Source organism: Paroedura picta, chromosome 1 (genome assembly GCF_049243985.1).
Source record: "Paroedura picta isolate Pp20150507F chromosome 1, Ppicta_v3.0, whole genome shotgun sequence".
Classification (NCBI taxonomy): Eukaryota; Metazoa; Chordata; class Lepidosauria; order Squamata; family Gekkonidae; genus Paroedura; species Paroedura picta.
In genome coordinates this window covers 50,390,343-50,409,278 of record NC_135369.1, presented here as the reverse complement: position 1 = coordinate 50,409,278, position 18,936 = coordinate 50,390,343, and the positions used below count along the sequence as shown (strand labels likewise).

Below are 18,936 nucleotides of genomic sequence, written 5' to 3'. Positions count from 1 at the left end.
ACGGCCCCTTCTTTTCCCTATTGTCTCAAACATTTGAAATACCCCACCCCTCCCCAAGCTCCTGTTCTCCTGAACAGCATTCCTTGCCTAAACTGTTGGCCGATTGCTGCCCAAGGCTTTCATTGTTTATTCCGAAAGGTGCCTCTTTTCTTCTTCCCACTTTGCCCTCCCAAGGTTTTAGCATTATAATCCATGTGCACCCACTTTTCTGTAACTGAATGCAAATATCAGGGCCATTTCGCACGGCTTCAAAGTAGCACAATGGTTGCTATTTGGAAACGCTACTAATTTGCCATAACCCACGACGTCGTAGACAATCTGCAACAATCCTGAAACCAATCAGCAAAAAGCGCTTCGTTGTGGCGCTTTCAGGGGAATCCAGAAAAGTGGATTCACCCTCCGGATAGCGATACACTCCTGCAACCAATCTGCAACAGTAGCGCTAAAGACCTGTGCGTTAACATTGTTGCTGGTTCTTCAAAGTCCCTCCCCCTGGCTCTCTCCTCCAAACTTCCGGCGAAGCGATCGCCATTTTTTTTTCTCCGAGCGAGCGGGGATAAACGCACCGGCGAGCCTCTTTCTGTTTAGAGGCTTCCCTGGCTTCAGTCCTTCACCTTTAGTCACTAAGCACAAACAACTGAAAAGCCCGTTTGCTGAAATAAAGTCCCTTTATTTTTTACAAATAAATTCAGCCGAAAATCGGGACCGTGAGGGGGGGGGGATTTTCTTTTTATCACTCGAGGCAGCGTGCAAACGATCATACAATCAAACGACAGCTCACATTAGGCAGCTGGATGGGTCTCTCCGTAGCAACGAATCTACCTAGATTCGTTGCTATGGGTCTGTTTTTTTTTTAAAAACCTTTCTTAAAGGGAAAGGGGCTGTTTGGGAGCATGCTAACGGCTGCCCATTGGCTGCTTGACGGCCAGGGGCGGGACGAGCTTGGCAATAGCGCTTCCTTTCTAGCGATTTCTGCCGAGACCGGAAGCCTGTGGGAAACGCTAAAAAACGCAACTGATTCCACTACAAAGGCAGGTATGCATAACGACGAATTCCACTATTTTAAATGGCGATTTTTCATTCCGCAAACAATTTGCAACAAAGATCCCTGTGCGAAAAGGCCCTCAGTGTTAGGTGAATCTTCCTAGATTTGAAATAGGGCTTCTTATAAATGATATTTCTTTGCCATTAGATTTACAAAAAAACTGGAGTGTTTGGTCCCTTGTAGCAGTACCAAATGCACCACTGGGTGTACTATGGGATTCCTGAAGCTCCACAACCCCAATCTCCTCCCTCATGAAGCCTCAAGTACCAAACAAACTCAGCTGTTGTTGATATTGCATGTGCCATAATTGGCGGTAGTGATGATATGGTGGAGAATCTCCTTCCTGTTCTTCCTCCTGTCCCCCCCCCCTCACCTCAAACTCTAGCCACTGTCTATGTTTTGCCTGCCATACTAATGCCAGGTCACTGTGGGCTATGCATCTGGGAGTACGGCCAGCATCCAGGTCACTTCTGAAACAGCATTTGGAATGCTGGGGAGAGGAAGATCAAAGAAGGGAAGGAAAAGTGTTTGGAAGGAAACTCTTCCCTCTCCTAAGTGCTGGTGGACTGACCAACCAACCAGCCACTGCCTGCCTCTGCAGCAGAAACAGCAGTAACTACAATAATTTAGATTTATTCATAGAATCATAGAGATGGAAGGGGCCATACAGGCTATCTAGTCCAACCCCCTGCTCAATGCAGGATCAGCCCAAAGCACCCTAAAGCATCCAAGAAAAGTGTGTATCCAACCTTTGCTTGAAGACTGCCAGTGAGGGGGAGTTCACCACCTCCTTAGGCAGCCTATTCCACTGCTGAACTACTCTGACTGTGAAATTTTTTTCCCTGATATCTAGCCTATATCATTGTACTTGTAGTTTAAACCCATTACTGCGAACTTCCATCATGACAGTCTGAGGAAGAGTGCTTGCACTCAAAAGCTCATGCCTTGAATAAATCTTTGTTGGTCTTAAAGGTGCCACTGGACTTTGATTTTGTTGTGCTACTTCAGACCAACACGGCTAGCAACCGGAATCTTCAATACTTTAGTTGAGTTTGCAAGGTGGATTGAAAGTAAGAAGTCCTTCATCTTGGATGTATTTATTTATTCAGATCTCTATGTCTCACTCTGTTTGTTCCTAGAGGCTTACAGCAAAAACATTAAAAATAATTTTTAAAAATCCTACAAACCATTGAAACAAATAAAAATAATACAACAGCTTGGATATTTAAGATGAAGTCTTATTAATTATTGGGATTTATATCAATGCATTGCTGTCCCTTTCCCCTCTTCTCTCCTCTGCTCATGGTATCAGATGGGAACCTGTTTGAAACAATACAAGGGTGCAATGCAAAAGAATTGGTGGATTGTGGTGCTAAACGTGATATGATGGTTCCAGGCAAAGACCTCCATTACGAAGTCACATGTTGCAGATACATTGACTACTGCAATGGTGAATAGAAACAAAGGAATGAAGGTGACCAGCAGTTTCTCCACCCAAACACATATGCATGTCTTTCTTCTCTGTGGCTATCTCTCTTCCCCCCCCCCCTTTCCTTCCATGCATTTGATTTAACATTGTGGCTTTGTGTGCTGTTTGATTTATTCTAAAGCAAGAAAATTAGTTTGGGGGCAATGTCTTTTTGAGACATAGTAACCCTCGTTGCAATGCTCTGCGCTAATGAAACTGTGTTTGGGGGAAACCTGGGGCCGTTCCGCATTCGTCCAAAATAGCACAATGGTTACTAATTGAAATCGCTACAGTTTTGCCGTTATGCACAACGTCGTTGACAATCTGCAACACTCCTGAAACCGATCCACAAAAAGCGCTTCGTTGTAGTGCTTTCAGGGAAATCCCAAAAAGTGGATTCACCCTCCAGAAAATGCTACACTCCTGCAACCAATCTGCAACACTAGCGGGAAGGTTCTGTGCATTACCATTGTTGTGGTTTCTGCAAAGTCCCTCCCCTTGGCTCTCTCCTCTGATCTTCCGGCGAAGCGGTCGCCATTTTTTTTTCTCCGAGCGAGTGGAGATCTGGCAAGCCTTCGTTTACCCAGTGAGGCTTCCCCGGCTGCAGTCCCTCTGTTTAAAGTCACCAAGCACAAGCATCGCAGAGACCCGTTTGCTGGTTTATTTTCACTTTATTTTTCACATTGTTTTCGGCCGAAAATCGCGCCCGTGAGGGGGGGGATTTTTTTTTCACTCGGCAGCTCAAACATCACCTGCTAGCTGGATGGGTCTCTCCATTGCAACGAATCAACGCATATTCGTTGCAACTTGTGTGTGTGTGTGTTTTTTTAAACCTTCCTTAAAGGGAATGGGGCTGTTTGGGAGCATGCTAACGGCCGCCCATTGGCTGCTTGACGGCCAGGGGCGGGACACAGCTCAGCAATAGCACTTCCTTTCTAGCGATTTTTGCAGAGACCGGAACCCTGTGGGAAACGATAGAAACGCAACTGGATTCCACTACAAAGGCAGGTATGCATAACGACGAATTCCACTATTTAAAATGGCAATTTTTCATTCAGCAAACAATTTGCTACATGGATCCCCGTGCGGAATGGCTTCTGGAGTTTCTTGAAGGCTCCCCAATGGAAATATCAGTGATGGCAGACATGCTTCCACATACCTTGTCTGAGAGGCACAGCCTCAGAGGAATGCTGAGTACATTCCAAATTGCATTCCCAGTTATGCCGTGAAATGTTAAAGATGCTAGGACCCACTTGTCATGATGAATAAACTAAAATTGCAGCCTAGAACACATGTCTACAAAGGTTTTGAGGCAGTCAGCATAATATGGAAGGACTATGAGTACAGGCAATTTGAAAATGAGGATACTGCATAAGAAATCAAGCAGATTTCCCTCTGTCCCTCTTAATGCTCTTGGAAACATCTTCATCCCCTCAGTCAGGGCCTGTCAGAGGCTCCTTCACAGCAGGCCTGAGGGGGGGAGGGGGAGCACTCTGCAGCCTCCTGCCAGCTCTGTCAGGGTTCGGAGGCAATTTACAGTTGGACATGACAGTTAGGACAGCCTTGGGGTGAAAAGGGCTGGCACATCCTGTCCAAGCCTCTGTTCTCACCCCCCTTGGCAGCCCTGCTGACCTCCTCTCCCTGCGGTGGTCAGGGGCAGGCTGGCAGCCATGTCTCCTGATTGCCCTGGGACTCTTGTCTGTCCTGGCGAGGGTCCAATCGGAAGGTGCTTTGAGCCTTTCGCTTGTCAGTCCATGGCCAAGGGGCCAATCCAGGAGTTTTGATCCCGGTCTCAGCCTACCTCAACCCTCCTTACTGTTTTATTAAGAGGGACAGATAAGTTTCCAGTAAATTTGCAGTTTACTGTAAAATTGCATTTCAAGGAAAATTGCATAACTAGATTTTAGAAATGGAGATAGTGGGAATTAAAATTCATTGAACTTATAAGTTCATTTCATTCCAGTTTATGAATGGGTTAAAATTTCCGCTAAACATTAGGAAGAAGTTCCTGATTGAATGCTTGCTCAGCAGAACAAGCTGGTTGAATTTTCTTCTTTGGAGACTTCTAAGCAGAGACTCAATGGTCATATGATAGCAATGCTGATTATATAACTCATTATGAATTTAAGTAGATATGAGAGGATGGGTAGGAAGGAATGAGCCAGTGCTTGGTTCTTGTGCCCCTTTCTTATATGTCCAGGGTAATGCCAAACACCTCTTTGGGGTCATGAAGGGATTGGCTCAGGGATCCTGGAGGTTTCGTGCCTTCCACTGAGCATAGAGTGGGAGGTTGTCATTGTGGGAGTGGAGGGCGGTAACTTTGAATTTCCTGCATTGTGCATAGGGTTGACCTAAACACCCTTGGGGTTCATTCCAGCTCGATGTTTCTATGAAAAGAATATAATATATATGAACTAGAAATAAAGCCCGCTGTGAGGGGAAATACAGCAGGCGCTAGTGCGTGGGGAAGAAGAATGTCACAAAAGAAGGTAGAAGAGGGGAGGAGGAGTGGGAGGGAGAAAGGAGGGGAAGAGGATTTTGAAGAAGAAGAAGAGTTGGTTCTTATATGCCGCTTTTCCCTACCCGAAGGAGGCTCAAAGTGGCTTACAGTCGCCTTCCCATTCCTCTCCCCACAACAGTCACCCTGTGGGGTGGGTGAGGCTGAGAGAGCCCTAATATCACTGCCCAGTAGAACAGTTTTATCAGAGCCATGGGGAGCCCAAGGTCACCCAGGTGGCTGCATGTGGGGGAGCGCAGAATCGAACCCGGCATGCCAGATTAGAAGTCCACACTCCTAACCACTACACCAAACTGGCTCTCTTACCATTTGCAGGGATGGATAGAAGGGAGAAGAACAGGAAGGGATCAAGGAAGTAAGAGAGGAAGTAAGTGAGAGGGAGAGGGAGAGAGAGAGGAAGGAGATGGAGAAAGAAAGGAAGGGAAGAAGGAAGGGAAGAAGGCAGGCAGGGAGGTAGATAGAATGGGATGGGAGAGGGGCATATGTGAAGGGGCGGGTGGATGCGGAGGCAAGTGGGAGGGAGATGGCAGTGTGTGTGTGTGTGTGTGTGTGTGTGCATGCGTTTGTGTGGGTAGAAGGTGTGTTTGTGTGCATGCGTTTGTGTGGGTCCGGAGGGGAGGGTTAAGGGAGAGGCGAGGTGGGGTGGGCAGGGGGAAGAGCAGGGTGTGTGTGTGTGTGTGTGTGTGTGTTGGGTAGACTTCTGCCAGGCCCAGGGGCATCCAGGGCTCGGCAGAAGTCTAAGAAGGACGGCGGTGGGCGGCGGAGGCTTGTTCCGGAGCCAGGCGTTCCCTCGCGGCTGCGAGGGAACGCCTGAGGCTGGCAGAAGCCTGGAAACGATGGTGGCCGGCAGCGGAGGCTTCTGCCAGAGCCAGGCGCTCCTTCGCGACCGAAGGATCTCAGATTTGTCTTGGTTTTCATACTATTTGTTTTTAGTGCTACTCTTGTGCAGCTAGATGTTGTACAGTCCTTCTGTTTCTTTCTTCATGTACCTATTTTGGAGCAACTTCCAAGTATATTATCAGCTTTGTTCTCTATGTCTTTCAAACATGCATGCTTTTCCTTCCAGTTACCAAAGTAGGTTTTGATTTCAATCATTTGGTTTCTGCAACCTTAATGAACTTACACGGGTGAAATTCTGCTTAGGACTGTACTATTAAACATTTATGTAGAAAACTGAGCATTGTGATATCAGGTTTTGTTTGGTATTCCATTTTTGTTGCTGAAAAAACATCTGCAAGGCAGAGGTTGTTTGCACAGGTCACCATTTCTCTGTACATCAATCTGCTCAATATTGTTCCTTGGTCATAAGTAGGTAATTTGCAATGTTATGGTCCAGCAGCCTTTACCTCCATTTACCTCCTAGGGACAGAATGTTCTCTTCAGTACTCCTGTGCCTGGGTCATCAAAAAGAAGCAATTTGTCTACCTTATTGGACGTGACAAAGGCCAGTGTTTTTCCCTCTGTCACTTGGGCACTGCTGTGGCACACAGTCATTCTAATTTCAAAATGCTTCTTGTGCATCAGATCCTGCTCCTTGTCTTCTGTGTAACACCAGGAGGTAAGTGCCTGGGTGATCCTGTTACAAGCTTAAGAAACATTGAAGACTAACAGCTTAGAGCTCAATAGAGAATGCTTTTTTCTGTATTATGTAAAGATTTTTATAAATACAGTAATGAAGCGCTGTAGCCAAAGAACTGTAGCCAGGAGGGCGGGGAATGGTTCCTAGTGGCAGCTGAGGATAGGACTTGCAGTAATAGATTTAAACTATGTGTAGAATTGTATTGGCTAGATAGCAATAAAAAGTGTTCACAGTCAGAGTAGTTCAGCAGTAGAATCAACTGCTTAAGGAGGGGTGAGCTTCCCCTTATTGGTATGGATTTTGTCTACAAGTAAATGGAGGTCTTTTTAAAACTAGCAAGATATACACATTGTAACTCATGCTTATAAGGAACCTTGTTACTGCATTTCAAACATGTTGAAGTCTCTAAACTTCATACAAAATGAATTACAATAGTCTGGTATGGCTATGACCAGTGCACGGTCACTATGAATTTCCTCCAGGCCAAGCTGAATTCTGGAGATTTTTGGTGTGTGTGGGGAGGATCACTTGGGCATGAAATTGGGGTTACTGTGGATGGGCAGGTAGTTGTGAGTTCCTGCACTTTGGAGGTCCCTTTCAATTCTACAATTCTATGGCCAGGTGATGCTTTTAGCATAATTAAGAGAATTTATCTTTTGTAGCAGTTGCTCTGAACTGTATTCTCTGCATACCCAAAGACCGAGAGGGAACATGTGATCTACGAATCTGTGAAATCAATCCTGCAACGGACACTTGCCATGTCCTAAGAACTTATTCATGTAAGTAACCTTAAGTGGACCCCAAAAGCTCCTTAGCTGTCTAGTCTCACTTACACAGACTGTATCCTTCATTTCAACGTCTTTGTGCTGGATAATAAAATGATAGAAAATATAATGTGGAAATATCCTATTGTGCCATTCATCATTTGGGAGTTTAAAATCTTCCCACAAATATGATAAACATGAAAACAATGTTGCCAGTGCACATTTCATGCTGAGAAAATGCCATGTCAATATGTCCCTCTCTTCCCTGGATTTTGTGTTATGTTATTGAAAGGATACTGTCTCAATTGCACCAGTGAGTTTATATCCTTGTCCTCTGGAGAGAACCCCAAATGTGGGTAAAATGAAGGAAATATCTGCTTGTTTGTTTACATTATTTATAGTCTACCTTTTTGAGATTGTACAGTGTAAGTCAATGTGGTCAATTATATAAGATATCTAATCAGCTGTGTAGAAGGATGAGGAAGAAAACATTAAGCGCAACTCTGGAACAAAGCTGAAACAAAAGTATAAGAATTCGGTTTTGCAGATCAAATGCTGCAGAAATTACTTAATAGGATAATATATGCAGTTAACGTAGACCGTGTTGTAGTACAGTCCACAATCTCTTTCTACTTGACTTTTGAGGATGAATGGTGATGGCTGAGCCTGAGCAGGTATTTCCATCTACTGTTTGCCTACTGGGTAACTTGCACTGAATGTCTTGAGAGTATAGATTCATTAAGGCCTAACTGAAGCCATGTCTTTTGAAACCTTATTCCATGGGGTTGGGGAAATCATTGTCTTCTTATGGGTGGATTGTGTCAATTCCACTTAGATCCCTTCAGTACCGGGTCAGTTGCCAGCACAATTATCCTTCAGATGTCAAATGTACTTTCCTTGTCTCATCTCTAGCACGAGAATCAGAGTAACTTATTACAAGGGCAAGTTTTACCAAAGGAAATAAATACACAAGTACATGGTGAAGCAGACTAGAATTGTTTCCAAATAAACAATTGGAAAAGCTTATTTTCCCTCCCTCTTCCTTTCTCCTCTTCTCCACACCTTATTTCAGATGGGACAGCTAATGAGCTCATACTTCAAGACACAATTCTGAACTGCAAGAAGAAGAAAGATGCAAAGTGTGGTGTAAAGGGCAACGTCCCAGGCAAACAAATCTACGTTGAAAACATCTGTTGTGAAGAGAGGAACCTCTGCAATGGAAATCTATAGATAAGGCTGAAAGCAACCTGGATAACCAACCCATGGAAACATATGTATGCACTATCTCATTGGCTTGTCTAATATACTCTCGTGGACTCTGACCTCAATACTATAGCTTCTTGAACAGAGTTGGCCTGAGAACTTGCTTTTAGTTTTCATATTTGCAAACATGTCTATATTTCTTACAGTTTCAGCATTGTTCTCATTGTCCCATCCTTGAGAAACTGATAATTAATTAATAAATTGCTATGGCTACATGCCCAGACTGAATCTTACAATAAGCAGAACACAATTTGAAACATGCTTTCTTGGGGAAATGGTATTCAGTTCCCGGAGGGGTCCTAATCACAACTGCAGAGGAAACGAATCACATGGTTGAGTATGAAGTTCACATCACTGGGCCTATGTAAGGTAGCCGCACCTAAAGCACAGAAATCTGAGAAAAAAACTGTTCAGGAAACTGTTCAGTGAGAATCTTAGAAACTATCCTTCTTTTAAATTTAAGATGGATAGGATAAGAGATGATGTGTGTGCTTTTTAGTTCTGATTCCCTTGGCAGATGCAAGATTCTTTTGTGTCACTGTGACTGTTTATGCACTGCGAACTTCACTGCCGCAGCTCCCATGCAGGAACACAAATCGGGGGCAGATGAGGAGCACCGGGCCAAATGCTCCTCCATGTGGGTGCAGGAAGAGGTGGGGCAACCTGCCACAACTAAAACTCCAGCCTGCAGCCCGGCATGAAACCTCCAGTGCGTAAACAGTCTGCGATTCTTTTAAATGTAATCATTTCAGTCCTGGCCCCTACCTGGTGCAATGAGCTCCTTGAAGAGTTGCGGGCCCTGTCGGAGCTCTCAAGGTTCCGCAGGGCCTGCAAAAAGGAGCTCTTCCACCAGGTGTTTAGTTGAGGCTAGATGTGATGAGTATCATGGAATTTCAAACTCCCCCCTTCCCTGGTTCTTGGGTATTAGACCTAGCCTGCTGTATCCATACCACTAGCCACTCCAGCCCACCGAATCAACTGTATTAGAGGCTGGGGAGATCTTTCAGTTACACCACCATCTTGTCTTATTGTTTTATTGTAATGTTTATTTTATTGGGGTAAAAATTGGGGATTTTATTGTTATAAGACTTTATGTACAGTGTTTTATATATATGTTGTAAACCGCCGTGAGCCAGTTCACTGGGAGTGGCGGTCTAGAAATCAAATTATAAATAAATACATAAACATAAATTTCAAGAGTGGATCTGACTGTGTTTAAATAAAAATCTGAAAAGACAACATTGAGCGGTCTTTGCCTGAGATACATCGCTACCACTTGACACCAGCAAGAAATAATCTTCTGACCTCTCTTAGAGTTGTAGCTGACTTGGTTTTTCAAGACAAGTGAGAAGCAGAGGTGGTTTGCCATTGCCTCCCCTTTGCAGCCTTCCATCCAAGCACTGATAAGATCAGGGTATCCTATTCCTCCACATTGTGATGATCTGTTATAGATGGAGTCTTAGAGAAAATAATCTTCTCAGTATAGCCTTGTGGTTTAGTGGTTAATACACTGCATTGGAAGAGACAAAGGATTCTTGGTTTCTGTGTGCCTATAATCCCCCCGTGATCTGGAGAATATGAGTCTTGTAGATTTGGTAAAAAAACCCCAAAAAACTTTAAAACACATGTACTGTCTATGTTAAAGGCTTAGAGTTATGAATTAATTGCTCAGGAGATTCGTCTTTTCAAATGCTTTATACAATTTTATCCCTTTGCTAGGGCTATTCTTTTGGACTCAATATCTACACTATCCATACTGCGGTCTTCTTCATTTCAGTTTGTTTTTTTTTGAGGGGGGGGCAGGATGATGGGTAGAAAGCAAATGCTTACTCTTTTCTCTCTTCTTACTACCTGTGTTGGGAACCTGTTTTGGCCAATACACACTGCAAGGAGGGGAAAGTAGAGTAATGGAGTGTCTTCTGACATGTCCCCAAAAGCCTGGGTATTTAAATCTTTTCCAGCCAATATAGCAGCTTTTGCAATTCAAGACTTGTGACAAGTTAAAAAAACTTGAGGATCCTTCAGACAACAACATAAATGTTTGCAATTGCATTCTGGGATAGTTTCACTACATTATTTCCCTGACTCACTAGTGTATGATTCTTTGACGTTTCTTTTGGCTTGCAAATCAGGAATAGGGAACTCACTTAGGTTCCTTCTTTTAGGTTCACACAAGTAGGAAGTAAAAAGTAGTGGCTCCAAGCTATTTAAATGAAACAACTGAGCAGCAGCCCCCTGCTCAGTTGTTTATGGAAAGAAGGCTCCCTCCCATTTTCTGCTCTTCACAAACTGCCACAAATTGCATCAACGTTTGTGGCAGCTCTTCATTTCATAAACATTGCTTCATGAAGTACAAACCAGCTAAAAATTGTGATCAATTTTAGTTAGGGAGCTAGTTCCTAAGTCTGGTGGCAGCTTTTTCAGGGGCTTGTAGAATTATTCCGCTTGACTCAGGTTACTTGGAACTTGAAGGTTTTTACAGACAGTCAGCACTCACTCTGCTGCAATTTTGGTGACATTAGGTTGAAAAATAACCACTACAGCCCTCTTGAAAGCTCCCCTATAGGAAATAATAAAAGTGCAATTATAATGGCTGAGAACACCTTGTTCAGGGGCTGATGATATTCATCCATTTGGCCCAATTTGCTTGAAACTTGGAGTTCTGTTTCTAGGATAGACAGAAATAACTTCATGTCAGTTTTGATGCCATTTGGCTGAAAAACAGCCACTTGAGCACTCTGAAAAATTCTCTATAGGAAATAATGGTTGATGGGAAAGAACAAGGAAAAGATCTGTAAAATAAGCAACTTTCACTTTCTGAAAAGAAACAAACAAGCTGCTACAGGGAAGGATGCTAGGACATTTTTTATTCTCAGTCAGATTCAATAATTATTTTTGTTGGTCTTAAAGGTGCTATTGGAGTCAAATTTTATTCTCAGGCAGTCACTGTAAGAGTAGGAAAATGTATACAGCATCGTTTTTGAGGGTTTGCTCATTTTGATGGTTTGTTCAGTTGGAACAAGACTACAGCCAATTTAGGTATCGATAGAGAGAAGTGCAGCAGCACAGAGAGTGGCCTACTTTGGGAAGATGTAGAAATTCTATGTTACAGGGAGGACTATCTGCAAACATAGTGCCATTATCTTTATAACATTATTTTCACAAAAAGCTGGCACATACCCTCAGATACATTCCCCATTGAAAATTATGGCCCCATACTTCAGAACCAAACAGCTTTAGATCCTTAACTGGTAACATCCTACTGAACATAAGCAAACATGGTAACATCCCAAGCCCAGATCCAAAATGATAGCAATTTTTTTCTTAGCCCAAATCCTGCATATACATTTTGATCACTTTATTAATAGTGTTCTTTTGCGAGATGACAGGTTAACATTTTTAAATAAGAAAATTATTTATGTATTGAACTCAGGCATAGGGTCTTTTCTGCTGTGGGTCCTGAACAACATGAAGAGCAATACAGCCTTCTTCCCTCTTCCAATGGAACCTTAAAAATATAGAATACCACCACAAATTGTTAGAAAATGCATAACTGAAACAAAGATGTAGCCAAATACAATACAATAAAATCTTAATACTTATGTACTTCAATGTTTAAAACCAGCTGGTTAATCTTTTCAGTTCCACTGTAAGTTAGTGATGCTCTCTCAGCAGCTCAAGAGCCACAAGTGAAAGAAAAAGAAAAGAAGAGTTTTTTTTTATGTCATACATTTGGTTACCTGAAGGAGTCCCAAAGTGATTTACAAGCACTTTCCCCTTACTCTCCCCACAACGGACATCCTGTGAGGTCGGTGGGGCTGACAGTAGGCATGTGCAAACACAAAAACATTCATACCATTTTTAGATTCAGCCTAAAACAGTTTGGCTGAATCCAAAACCCACTAATATCTCTTCACTTTTTCAAATTTGGCTGAATGGATTCAGCCAAACCCTGAAATTTTTGAAGAGGGCTACACATGAATGTCCCCCCACTTTCTCAGGCAAAGCTGCCTGTGAAGGTAGGTGGAAGCATAAGGATGGGTCCCCCACCCACTACTGCTTGGGGAAGAATTTAAAGGGAGAGGGCAATGTGATTGTCATTATCAGCAGTTTACATATCATCAATGTATATATTATCCCCTTGGATTTGCCATCTTGGAGCAGTGAAATTACAATATGAAAAAAGGAAGAAAGGTTCAAAACATAAACAGAGAAAAGCAGAACCTTTCCAAGGCAATTGGTACAATAAATTTTATATATTGATAATTTTTTAAGGACCAACCAGTGAACAATAGATCAGACCTATATTTTAACAATAAAAGCAATAATAAAAATTAAAATCATAATCAAACCAGCTTTTAGTATCAGCATGAACAATTATTAGATTTGAGGCTGAAATATGGAGGTAAAGAGTTGAGGGGGGAGGAGGGATTTAAAGGGAGTGGGCAGCTGCTTAACAGTTGTATGGCTGCTCCCTTTCCTCCCCAGTCTGGGGAAGAATTTAAAGGGAGTGGGCAGCATGGCTTTCATTATCAGCTGTTAGGTGACTGCCCCCTCCCTTTAAATCCCTCCCCTCAATGTTCGGGAGCAAATCTACCTGTGCAGATGGAGGAGAAGGATTTAAAAGGAGTGGCTGATAATTATATAATCTTTAACCCGCTCCTAGCGGAGTGGATTAAATAATTCGGTAAGGGCCCCCAAGGCGGGCCCTGTCCGTGATGAGGAAGGGTGCCCATAGGCCCTTTCCTCTGGACTGACAACCGAAGAGCCTGCCGATTGGGCCCTCCGATTGTCAGTCCTGCGCCAAGGGATCAATTGCGAGCCGCACGAAGTGTGGCTCGCAATTGGTCCCTTGGTGCAGGACTGACTAATCGGGAGGCGCTTTGTGCCTCCCGAGCCGCCCCCCTTCCACCTTGCCTGATTGCACCCCGCCACCACCATTACCAGCTTGCCCTTCGAGCCGTGCAGTCGATGCATCCCCGCCTGACCACTCAGGGCCACCCGCCGTCATCCTCGCCTGGCCTCCAGCCGCCTCCAGATTTACACGCGCCCAGGGATGGCTGACCGCCATCATCCTCGTGCCGCATCCAGCCGCCCACACGCCCAGGGCTGCCCCACCCCACCACCTGCTGTCACTGTACATGCCGCCGCGGCCTGCAACCATGGTGCCGCCCCTGCAGCCACACTGCCCGCCCAGCCTTGACCCATCGCCTCCACGGAGCCTTACAGCATCGCCACTGCACCTAAAGCTTCAATAGCCGCACCCTTGCCTGCTCCATTTCCTCCTCCGCCAACGCTACGGTAGGCCACGCCATGGGGAGGGTGGACACTTGATGAGCTGCCCCTCGCCTCCTGGCCCTGTCCCACCACGACCCGTGTGACTCTCTCGCCCTGCTAGCGCCTGCTGCATTCAGCCTGCAGCAGGCTTAATTACTAGTTATAATATATTTTTCATTATATAATATTAAAAAGTTATTTCATTGCATATGTGTGTTTGGTTGGGGTGGAATACAGGACATACAATAGTCATGTGGCTCTTTTGGTTGATGGTAAACGAAAATATGATTTTCATGAATGAAGGAGTGGGTATCACTGCATTCATTAGCAGAGAATATTACATTTCCTCCCAGGACATTTATTGCGTGTTAACAATGTTACATGAGTTTTCAAGTATACAGAATGATTCTGTACTGTAACCAAATACATCTCTCCATCTCCTCTCCTGATGGTTTCCTTCTGCTCAAAATATAATTACTAATAAACATTATACTGGACACAAGAAATAGATTTACAGGGTACACTCTGGTTTAATTGAACAATCAGTTTTATAGATCTTTGCCAAAAATTGTGGGAGTGTCATGTTGCAGTTATTAGATCAGATTACTAGGGCTATGGATGAACATCCTGTCAGTGGAGTTGAGAGGATTAATATATAGTCGTGTTCAACACAGCTGATACTAATCAAATCTTCAGGCATCAGTTCCCTTTCACTGAATTAGATACAGCCAACCTCAAAATATACTTAACAGATTAAATATGAAACACAAGTGATCATTCTGCAAAAGGGGGTAACAGAAATGGACTGTTTGCTGCAACTGAGCAGGACCTGGAGAGCCCATGCCTCTAGCTGCTAGGCTGTATAGTTATGTCCACCTTACTGCCTACATATCCCAAGGCATCAGGGGATGATTTTTCTATGGTATTATCTGCAACTACATGACATTTTAAACCCCGCCCACGGCGCCACAGGCGCTGCGGACTAAATAAAGCCATAAGGGCTTAGGGGGAGGAGTTAGGGTGGGCTCTGTCCGGGATGAGGAAGGGTACCAATTGGCCCCTTCCTCTGGACAGTCCATCGGCGGGACCAATCGGCATCCATTTCGCGCCTGCCGATTGGCCTCTCCGATTGCCATCCTGCCGGCAAGGGAGCAATTGCGAGCCGCGCACAGTGCAGCTCGCAGTTGGCCGGTGGCCTGATGCGGTGAGAGGTGCGAAGCGCCTCCAACGCGTCAGGCCGCCATGTCCCATGTGCCGGCAGCCTGCCGACTCGCCGGCCGCGAGATCATTATCTAGCGCCCGCTGTATTGTGAGTACAGCGGGCTTGATTACTAGTCATTTCATATTTGGGATTTAGCTTGAACCATAAAATAAAGCTTTGGATCAGTATTGATTTTCAGGACACATTATTTAACAATTTAGTACTATCATGTTTTTATTCCAGCCTTCCTCAATTGTTCTTGTAAGGATTCAAACAGATCAAAAGAAATGAGAAACTTTTACGAGCCTCAGTTTGCTTGAAGATTGCACAGAGGGGAAAAAAAGGCAGTTTAACCCGTACAACCGCCATTCATTTTCACTATTTAAAATAGAGCTCACAGCTTTGTTGTTCCCATTTTGAAGCAGAAAATATTCGTCTTCACTTTTGAAATACTAATAAAAAAGCACAGAAATTAGTTTTCTTAGCTTGGGAAATAATAGCTAGCCCAAGGTGAGCATGATGATTCAACATGGGTATTATTTGATATTTCTATTTATTAATAACATCAACAAGCTGATAGGACTATAATGCATCAATCCCTTTAAATGAAGAGAAGGACATGTCAAAATGCAGCCACCTGTAGGTAGAATATATGGCTTTATACCTACTTAGTCTGTACAGGGATGAGAAGACTGTCTCCGGTTGCTAAAGTCGTGGATTTACCATCTGAAGTAACAACAGATATACCTTCCTGAAAGGCAGGAAAAAAATATATGCTTTTATTCTTTCCAGGTCTTTTCTCGGTGTTACAAGAAGAGAGAGTATTCAAAAAGTAGGAACTAAATGACCTATTATTTTGTCTAACAATCTGCAAGACAGTTTATAGAAAATGCAATAAATTATACATGTAACAGGTCTGAATGAGTTATAATCCACCAATGCCTTTGAAGACATTCTACTACTGTAGAGCAACCATCCAGGGGTTGCCTGACCGAGACTGATGAAAAGGAGAGCTGTCAAACATTTATCCATAATATTTGTTTGGTGAGCCACTTCTGGATGAGTCAGTTACAAAGTTTATGGGGCTCCAATATAGTAAAAACTGAAATCTGTTTGGTTGATATTATACTCCTTAAATCATGATTTTGGCACATTAAGTTGGGGGCCAATTTGCATTCCATTAAAGCCTGAAAATGCCTCTCAGATTGATAGATGAGATAGTATTGTATGACGTGTAAAATCAGGGACCTAGTTGCATTTCAACTTGCAGACTTCATATGGCTGGACCAGGACAAGGGAGCATCAGCCTGGCTGCAACAGCTCCCATCCTCCCACACCATTTTTTAAAATCTATTTATTTAAAACATTTTAATGTCACTTCCCCTCCCAATTAGGACCCACAAGGTTGCAAACATGAAAACATTTAAGAAACTGAAACACATGTAAAGTATAAAATTAAGTTAAAACACATAAAAAATAACATATTGGGGTATGCCAGGCAAAAGAAAGCCTTCAAACAACAGGAAAGAGGGGAAAGCAAAAAAAAAAAAAAAAAAACCCATCCTGAAAAACAGATGAGAATCAAAGAAGGACACAAAAGTATTAACATATATTTAAAATAAACAATTTATTAAATAGAGTTCCAGGTAATTAAAAATATTTTAAAATTGACCAAAAGGGAGTACTACCCCCTCACAAAGTTCACACACATAATAAATTATGCACGGGGCAGGAAATCCAGCGTGGTGGCAGTAGAGCATCCTTGATTGTGCACGGCGCTGCCACCATCCCAGACCTACTCCGGCACAGCATCCCGGAAGGCCTTCTTGTATGAATTATGCCACAGATACTGACATATTCCCCTGCCCTAATACACATGGGGTAGTCACAGTACACAGGTGTCCACCCTGCTCCTTCTGTCTCAATTCAAAAAGAAGGCGTCTGCATTGCTCTTTCTATCTCCTTCTGTCTCAATTTTCTTTACTGTGGATGAAATGTTATATGCTTCTTTCACAATTGCTCCTTAGAAGAAGAAGAGCTGGATTTTTGTACCCTGCTGTTTACTACCCAAAGGAGTCTCAAAGTGGTTTACAAACAACGTTTCCCTTTGTCTCTCCACAATAGACAACCTGTGAGTGATGTGGAACTGTGAAAGGTCTGAGAGAACTGGGAATGGGCCACAGTGACCCAGCAGGCCTCAGGTATCTCAAAGCAGTTTCCAATTGCCTTCCCTTCCTCTCCCCATAGCAGACTTCCCGCGAGGGAGGTGGGGTAGAGAGCCTCACTTGGAAGATGGCAATCCTAAAAGGAGGTTGACCTTAATCAGATTTATGTACACCTAGGTAGTGTGGAATTCCATAACATGAACCTACACCAATCTGGTAACATTACCTCCTCTCTGCAATGTTTTCTTGACCTGAAATAGGCCAGGGGGTTCTACATGGCTGCGGTGGCATTACACACTTTTGAGGCCCTACTTCCAGACTTCAAGGAATATGTTCAGACCAGGGACAGCTAACTTCCAGGTGAGGCCTGGAGATCTTCTGGAATTGCTGCTCATCTCCAGACTGTAAAGATGAGCTCCCAAGACAACAATGGCTGCTTTGGAGGGGTGATTGTGTAGCATTGTATCCTACTGCTGACAATCCCCTGGAAGAAGTTAGGCTGAAGGGAAAGCTCTTTACCCTCACATGTATCCCTTCAAAAGGAATTTACGTGGCCCCAGAATCTCCTTGGTTGCTTGGCTGGTGTTGTCTGCCCTTCTGAAGCCTGAGGCCTACTGCTGGACACTGCAGTCCCTGTTGTTGTCCGCAAGGCCAAGTCATCTTATCCATGGTTCCTCTTAATATTTGTCAAACAGCTCAGGTGGTGGAGCATGTCCGGGGTATCCGAGTTGGAATAGGGCCAATCAGGGTTCAGCCAGCAAAGCTGGCCACACCCTGATTGGCCCTGGCCCTACAGCTCCCACACTCCATTGCTGGCTTTACTCACGACATGCCTGGCTGCCAGAGCCAGCACACCTGCCACACTCTGGCCTCCACCCTGCCGCCACCGTGCTCTGTCTCAAAACAATGGCTGCTGATGGCTACCCAATGGCTGATGGCTGCTGATGAACAATGGCTACCCAAGCTCTACTGCCACCTTGCTGTGGGGGAAGCTACATAAATGGTTCATGGGAAGAAGTGCTCAATGCTTCCTTGTGGATGGGTGGGGAAAACACAGTCCTGAGGGCTGTGTTGTGCAGATGAAACAGGAGACCTCTGCAACAGTATCAGTTTCATCTGCACAACAACCCTGTGCAATAGCCTCAAATCGCAGAGAGTTGCTTGGCTGCATCTTCCCTCCAGCAACGAGGCTGGCCACAGCAGTATTTTAAGTGAGAAGGGGCTTTTCTGTGGCCTCCCTGTCAGCCAACGGTTTGGCAGAAGGAGAAAGCTTCCCACCCTCAAAAGGAAAGCACAAGTACCCACACAGACTCTCCTGTGTTGCTTTCAGAAATGCCTCCCTACTCTCAGTCAGGGGCTGTCAGTAGCTTCTTCACAGTAGGCCTGAAAGGAGGGGGGAGAGAGAACACTCAGCAGCCACCTGCAAGCTCTTTCAGTGATCTGAGGCAAAGTGTGGGAAGTTGTTGGACATGGCAGTTAGGACAACCCTGGGTTGAACAGGGCTGGAACGGCCTGTCCAAGCCTCTGTTCTCACCCCCTTCGGCAGCCCTACCAACCTTCTATCCTTCCGGTGGTCAGGGGCAGACTGGCGGTGATGTTGCCAGATTGTCCGTGGCTGAGTTGGGGGGCAGGCTGTGTCACCTCCGTATTGGTCCA

The 18,936-nt window shown here is 44.3% G+C and overlaps 1 protein-coding gene across 2 annotated transcripts in view; it reads right to left on the bottom strand.

Moving 5' to 3' along the window:
- Positions 1–11,484: 11,484 nt before the first annotated feature.
- Positions 11,485–18,936, bottom strand: part of HAAO (3-hydroxyanthranilate 3,4-dioxygenase) — a 41,209-nt gene continuing 33,757 nt past the window's right edge. Inside the window, exons 9-10 of one of the 2 annotated variants that reach the window (XM_077337762.1) lie at positions 15,780–15,866; positions 11,485–12,145 (exon numbers count right to left, since the gene is read on the bottom strand). In XM_077337762.1, coding sequence (XP_077193877.1) covers positions 15,780–15,866 — 87 coding nt within the window. In that variant the 3' untranslated portion in view covers positions 11,485–12,145. The remainder of the gene's footprint in view (positions 12,146–15,779; positions 15,867–18,936) is intronic. The other variant, XM_077337755.1, reaches the window with a different exon arrangement.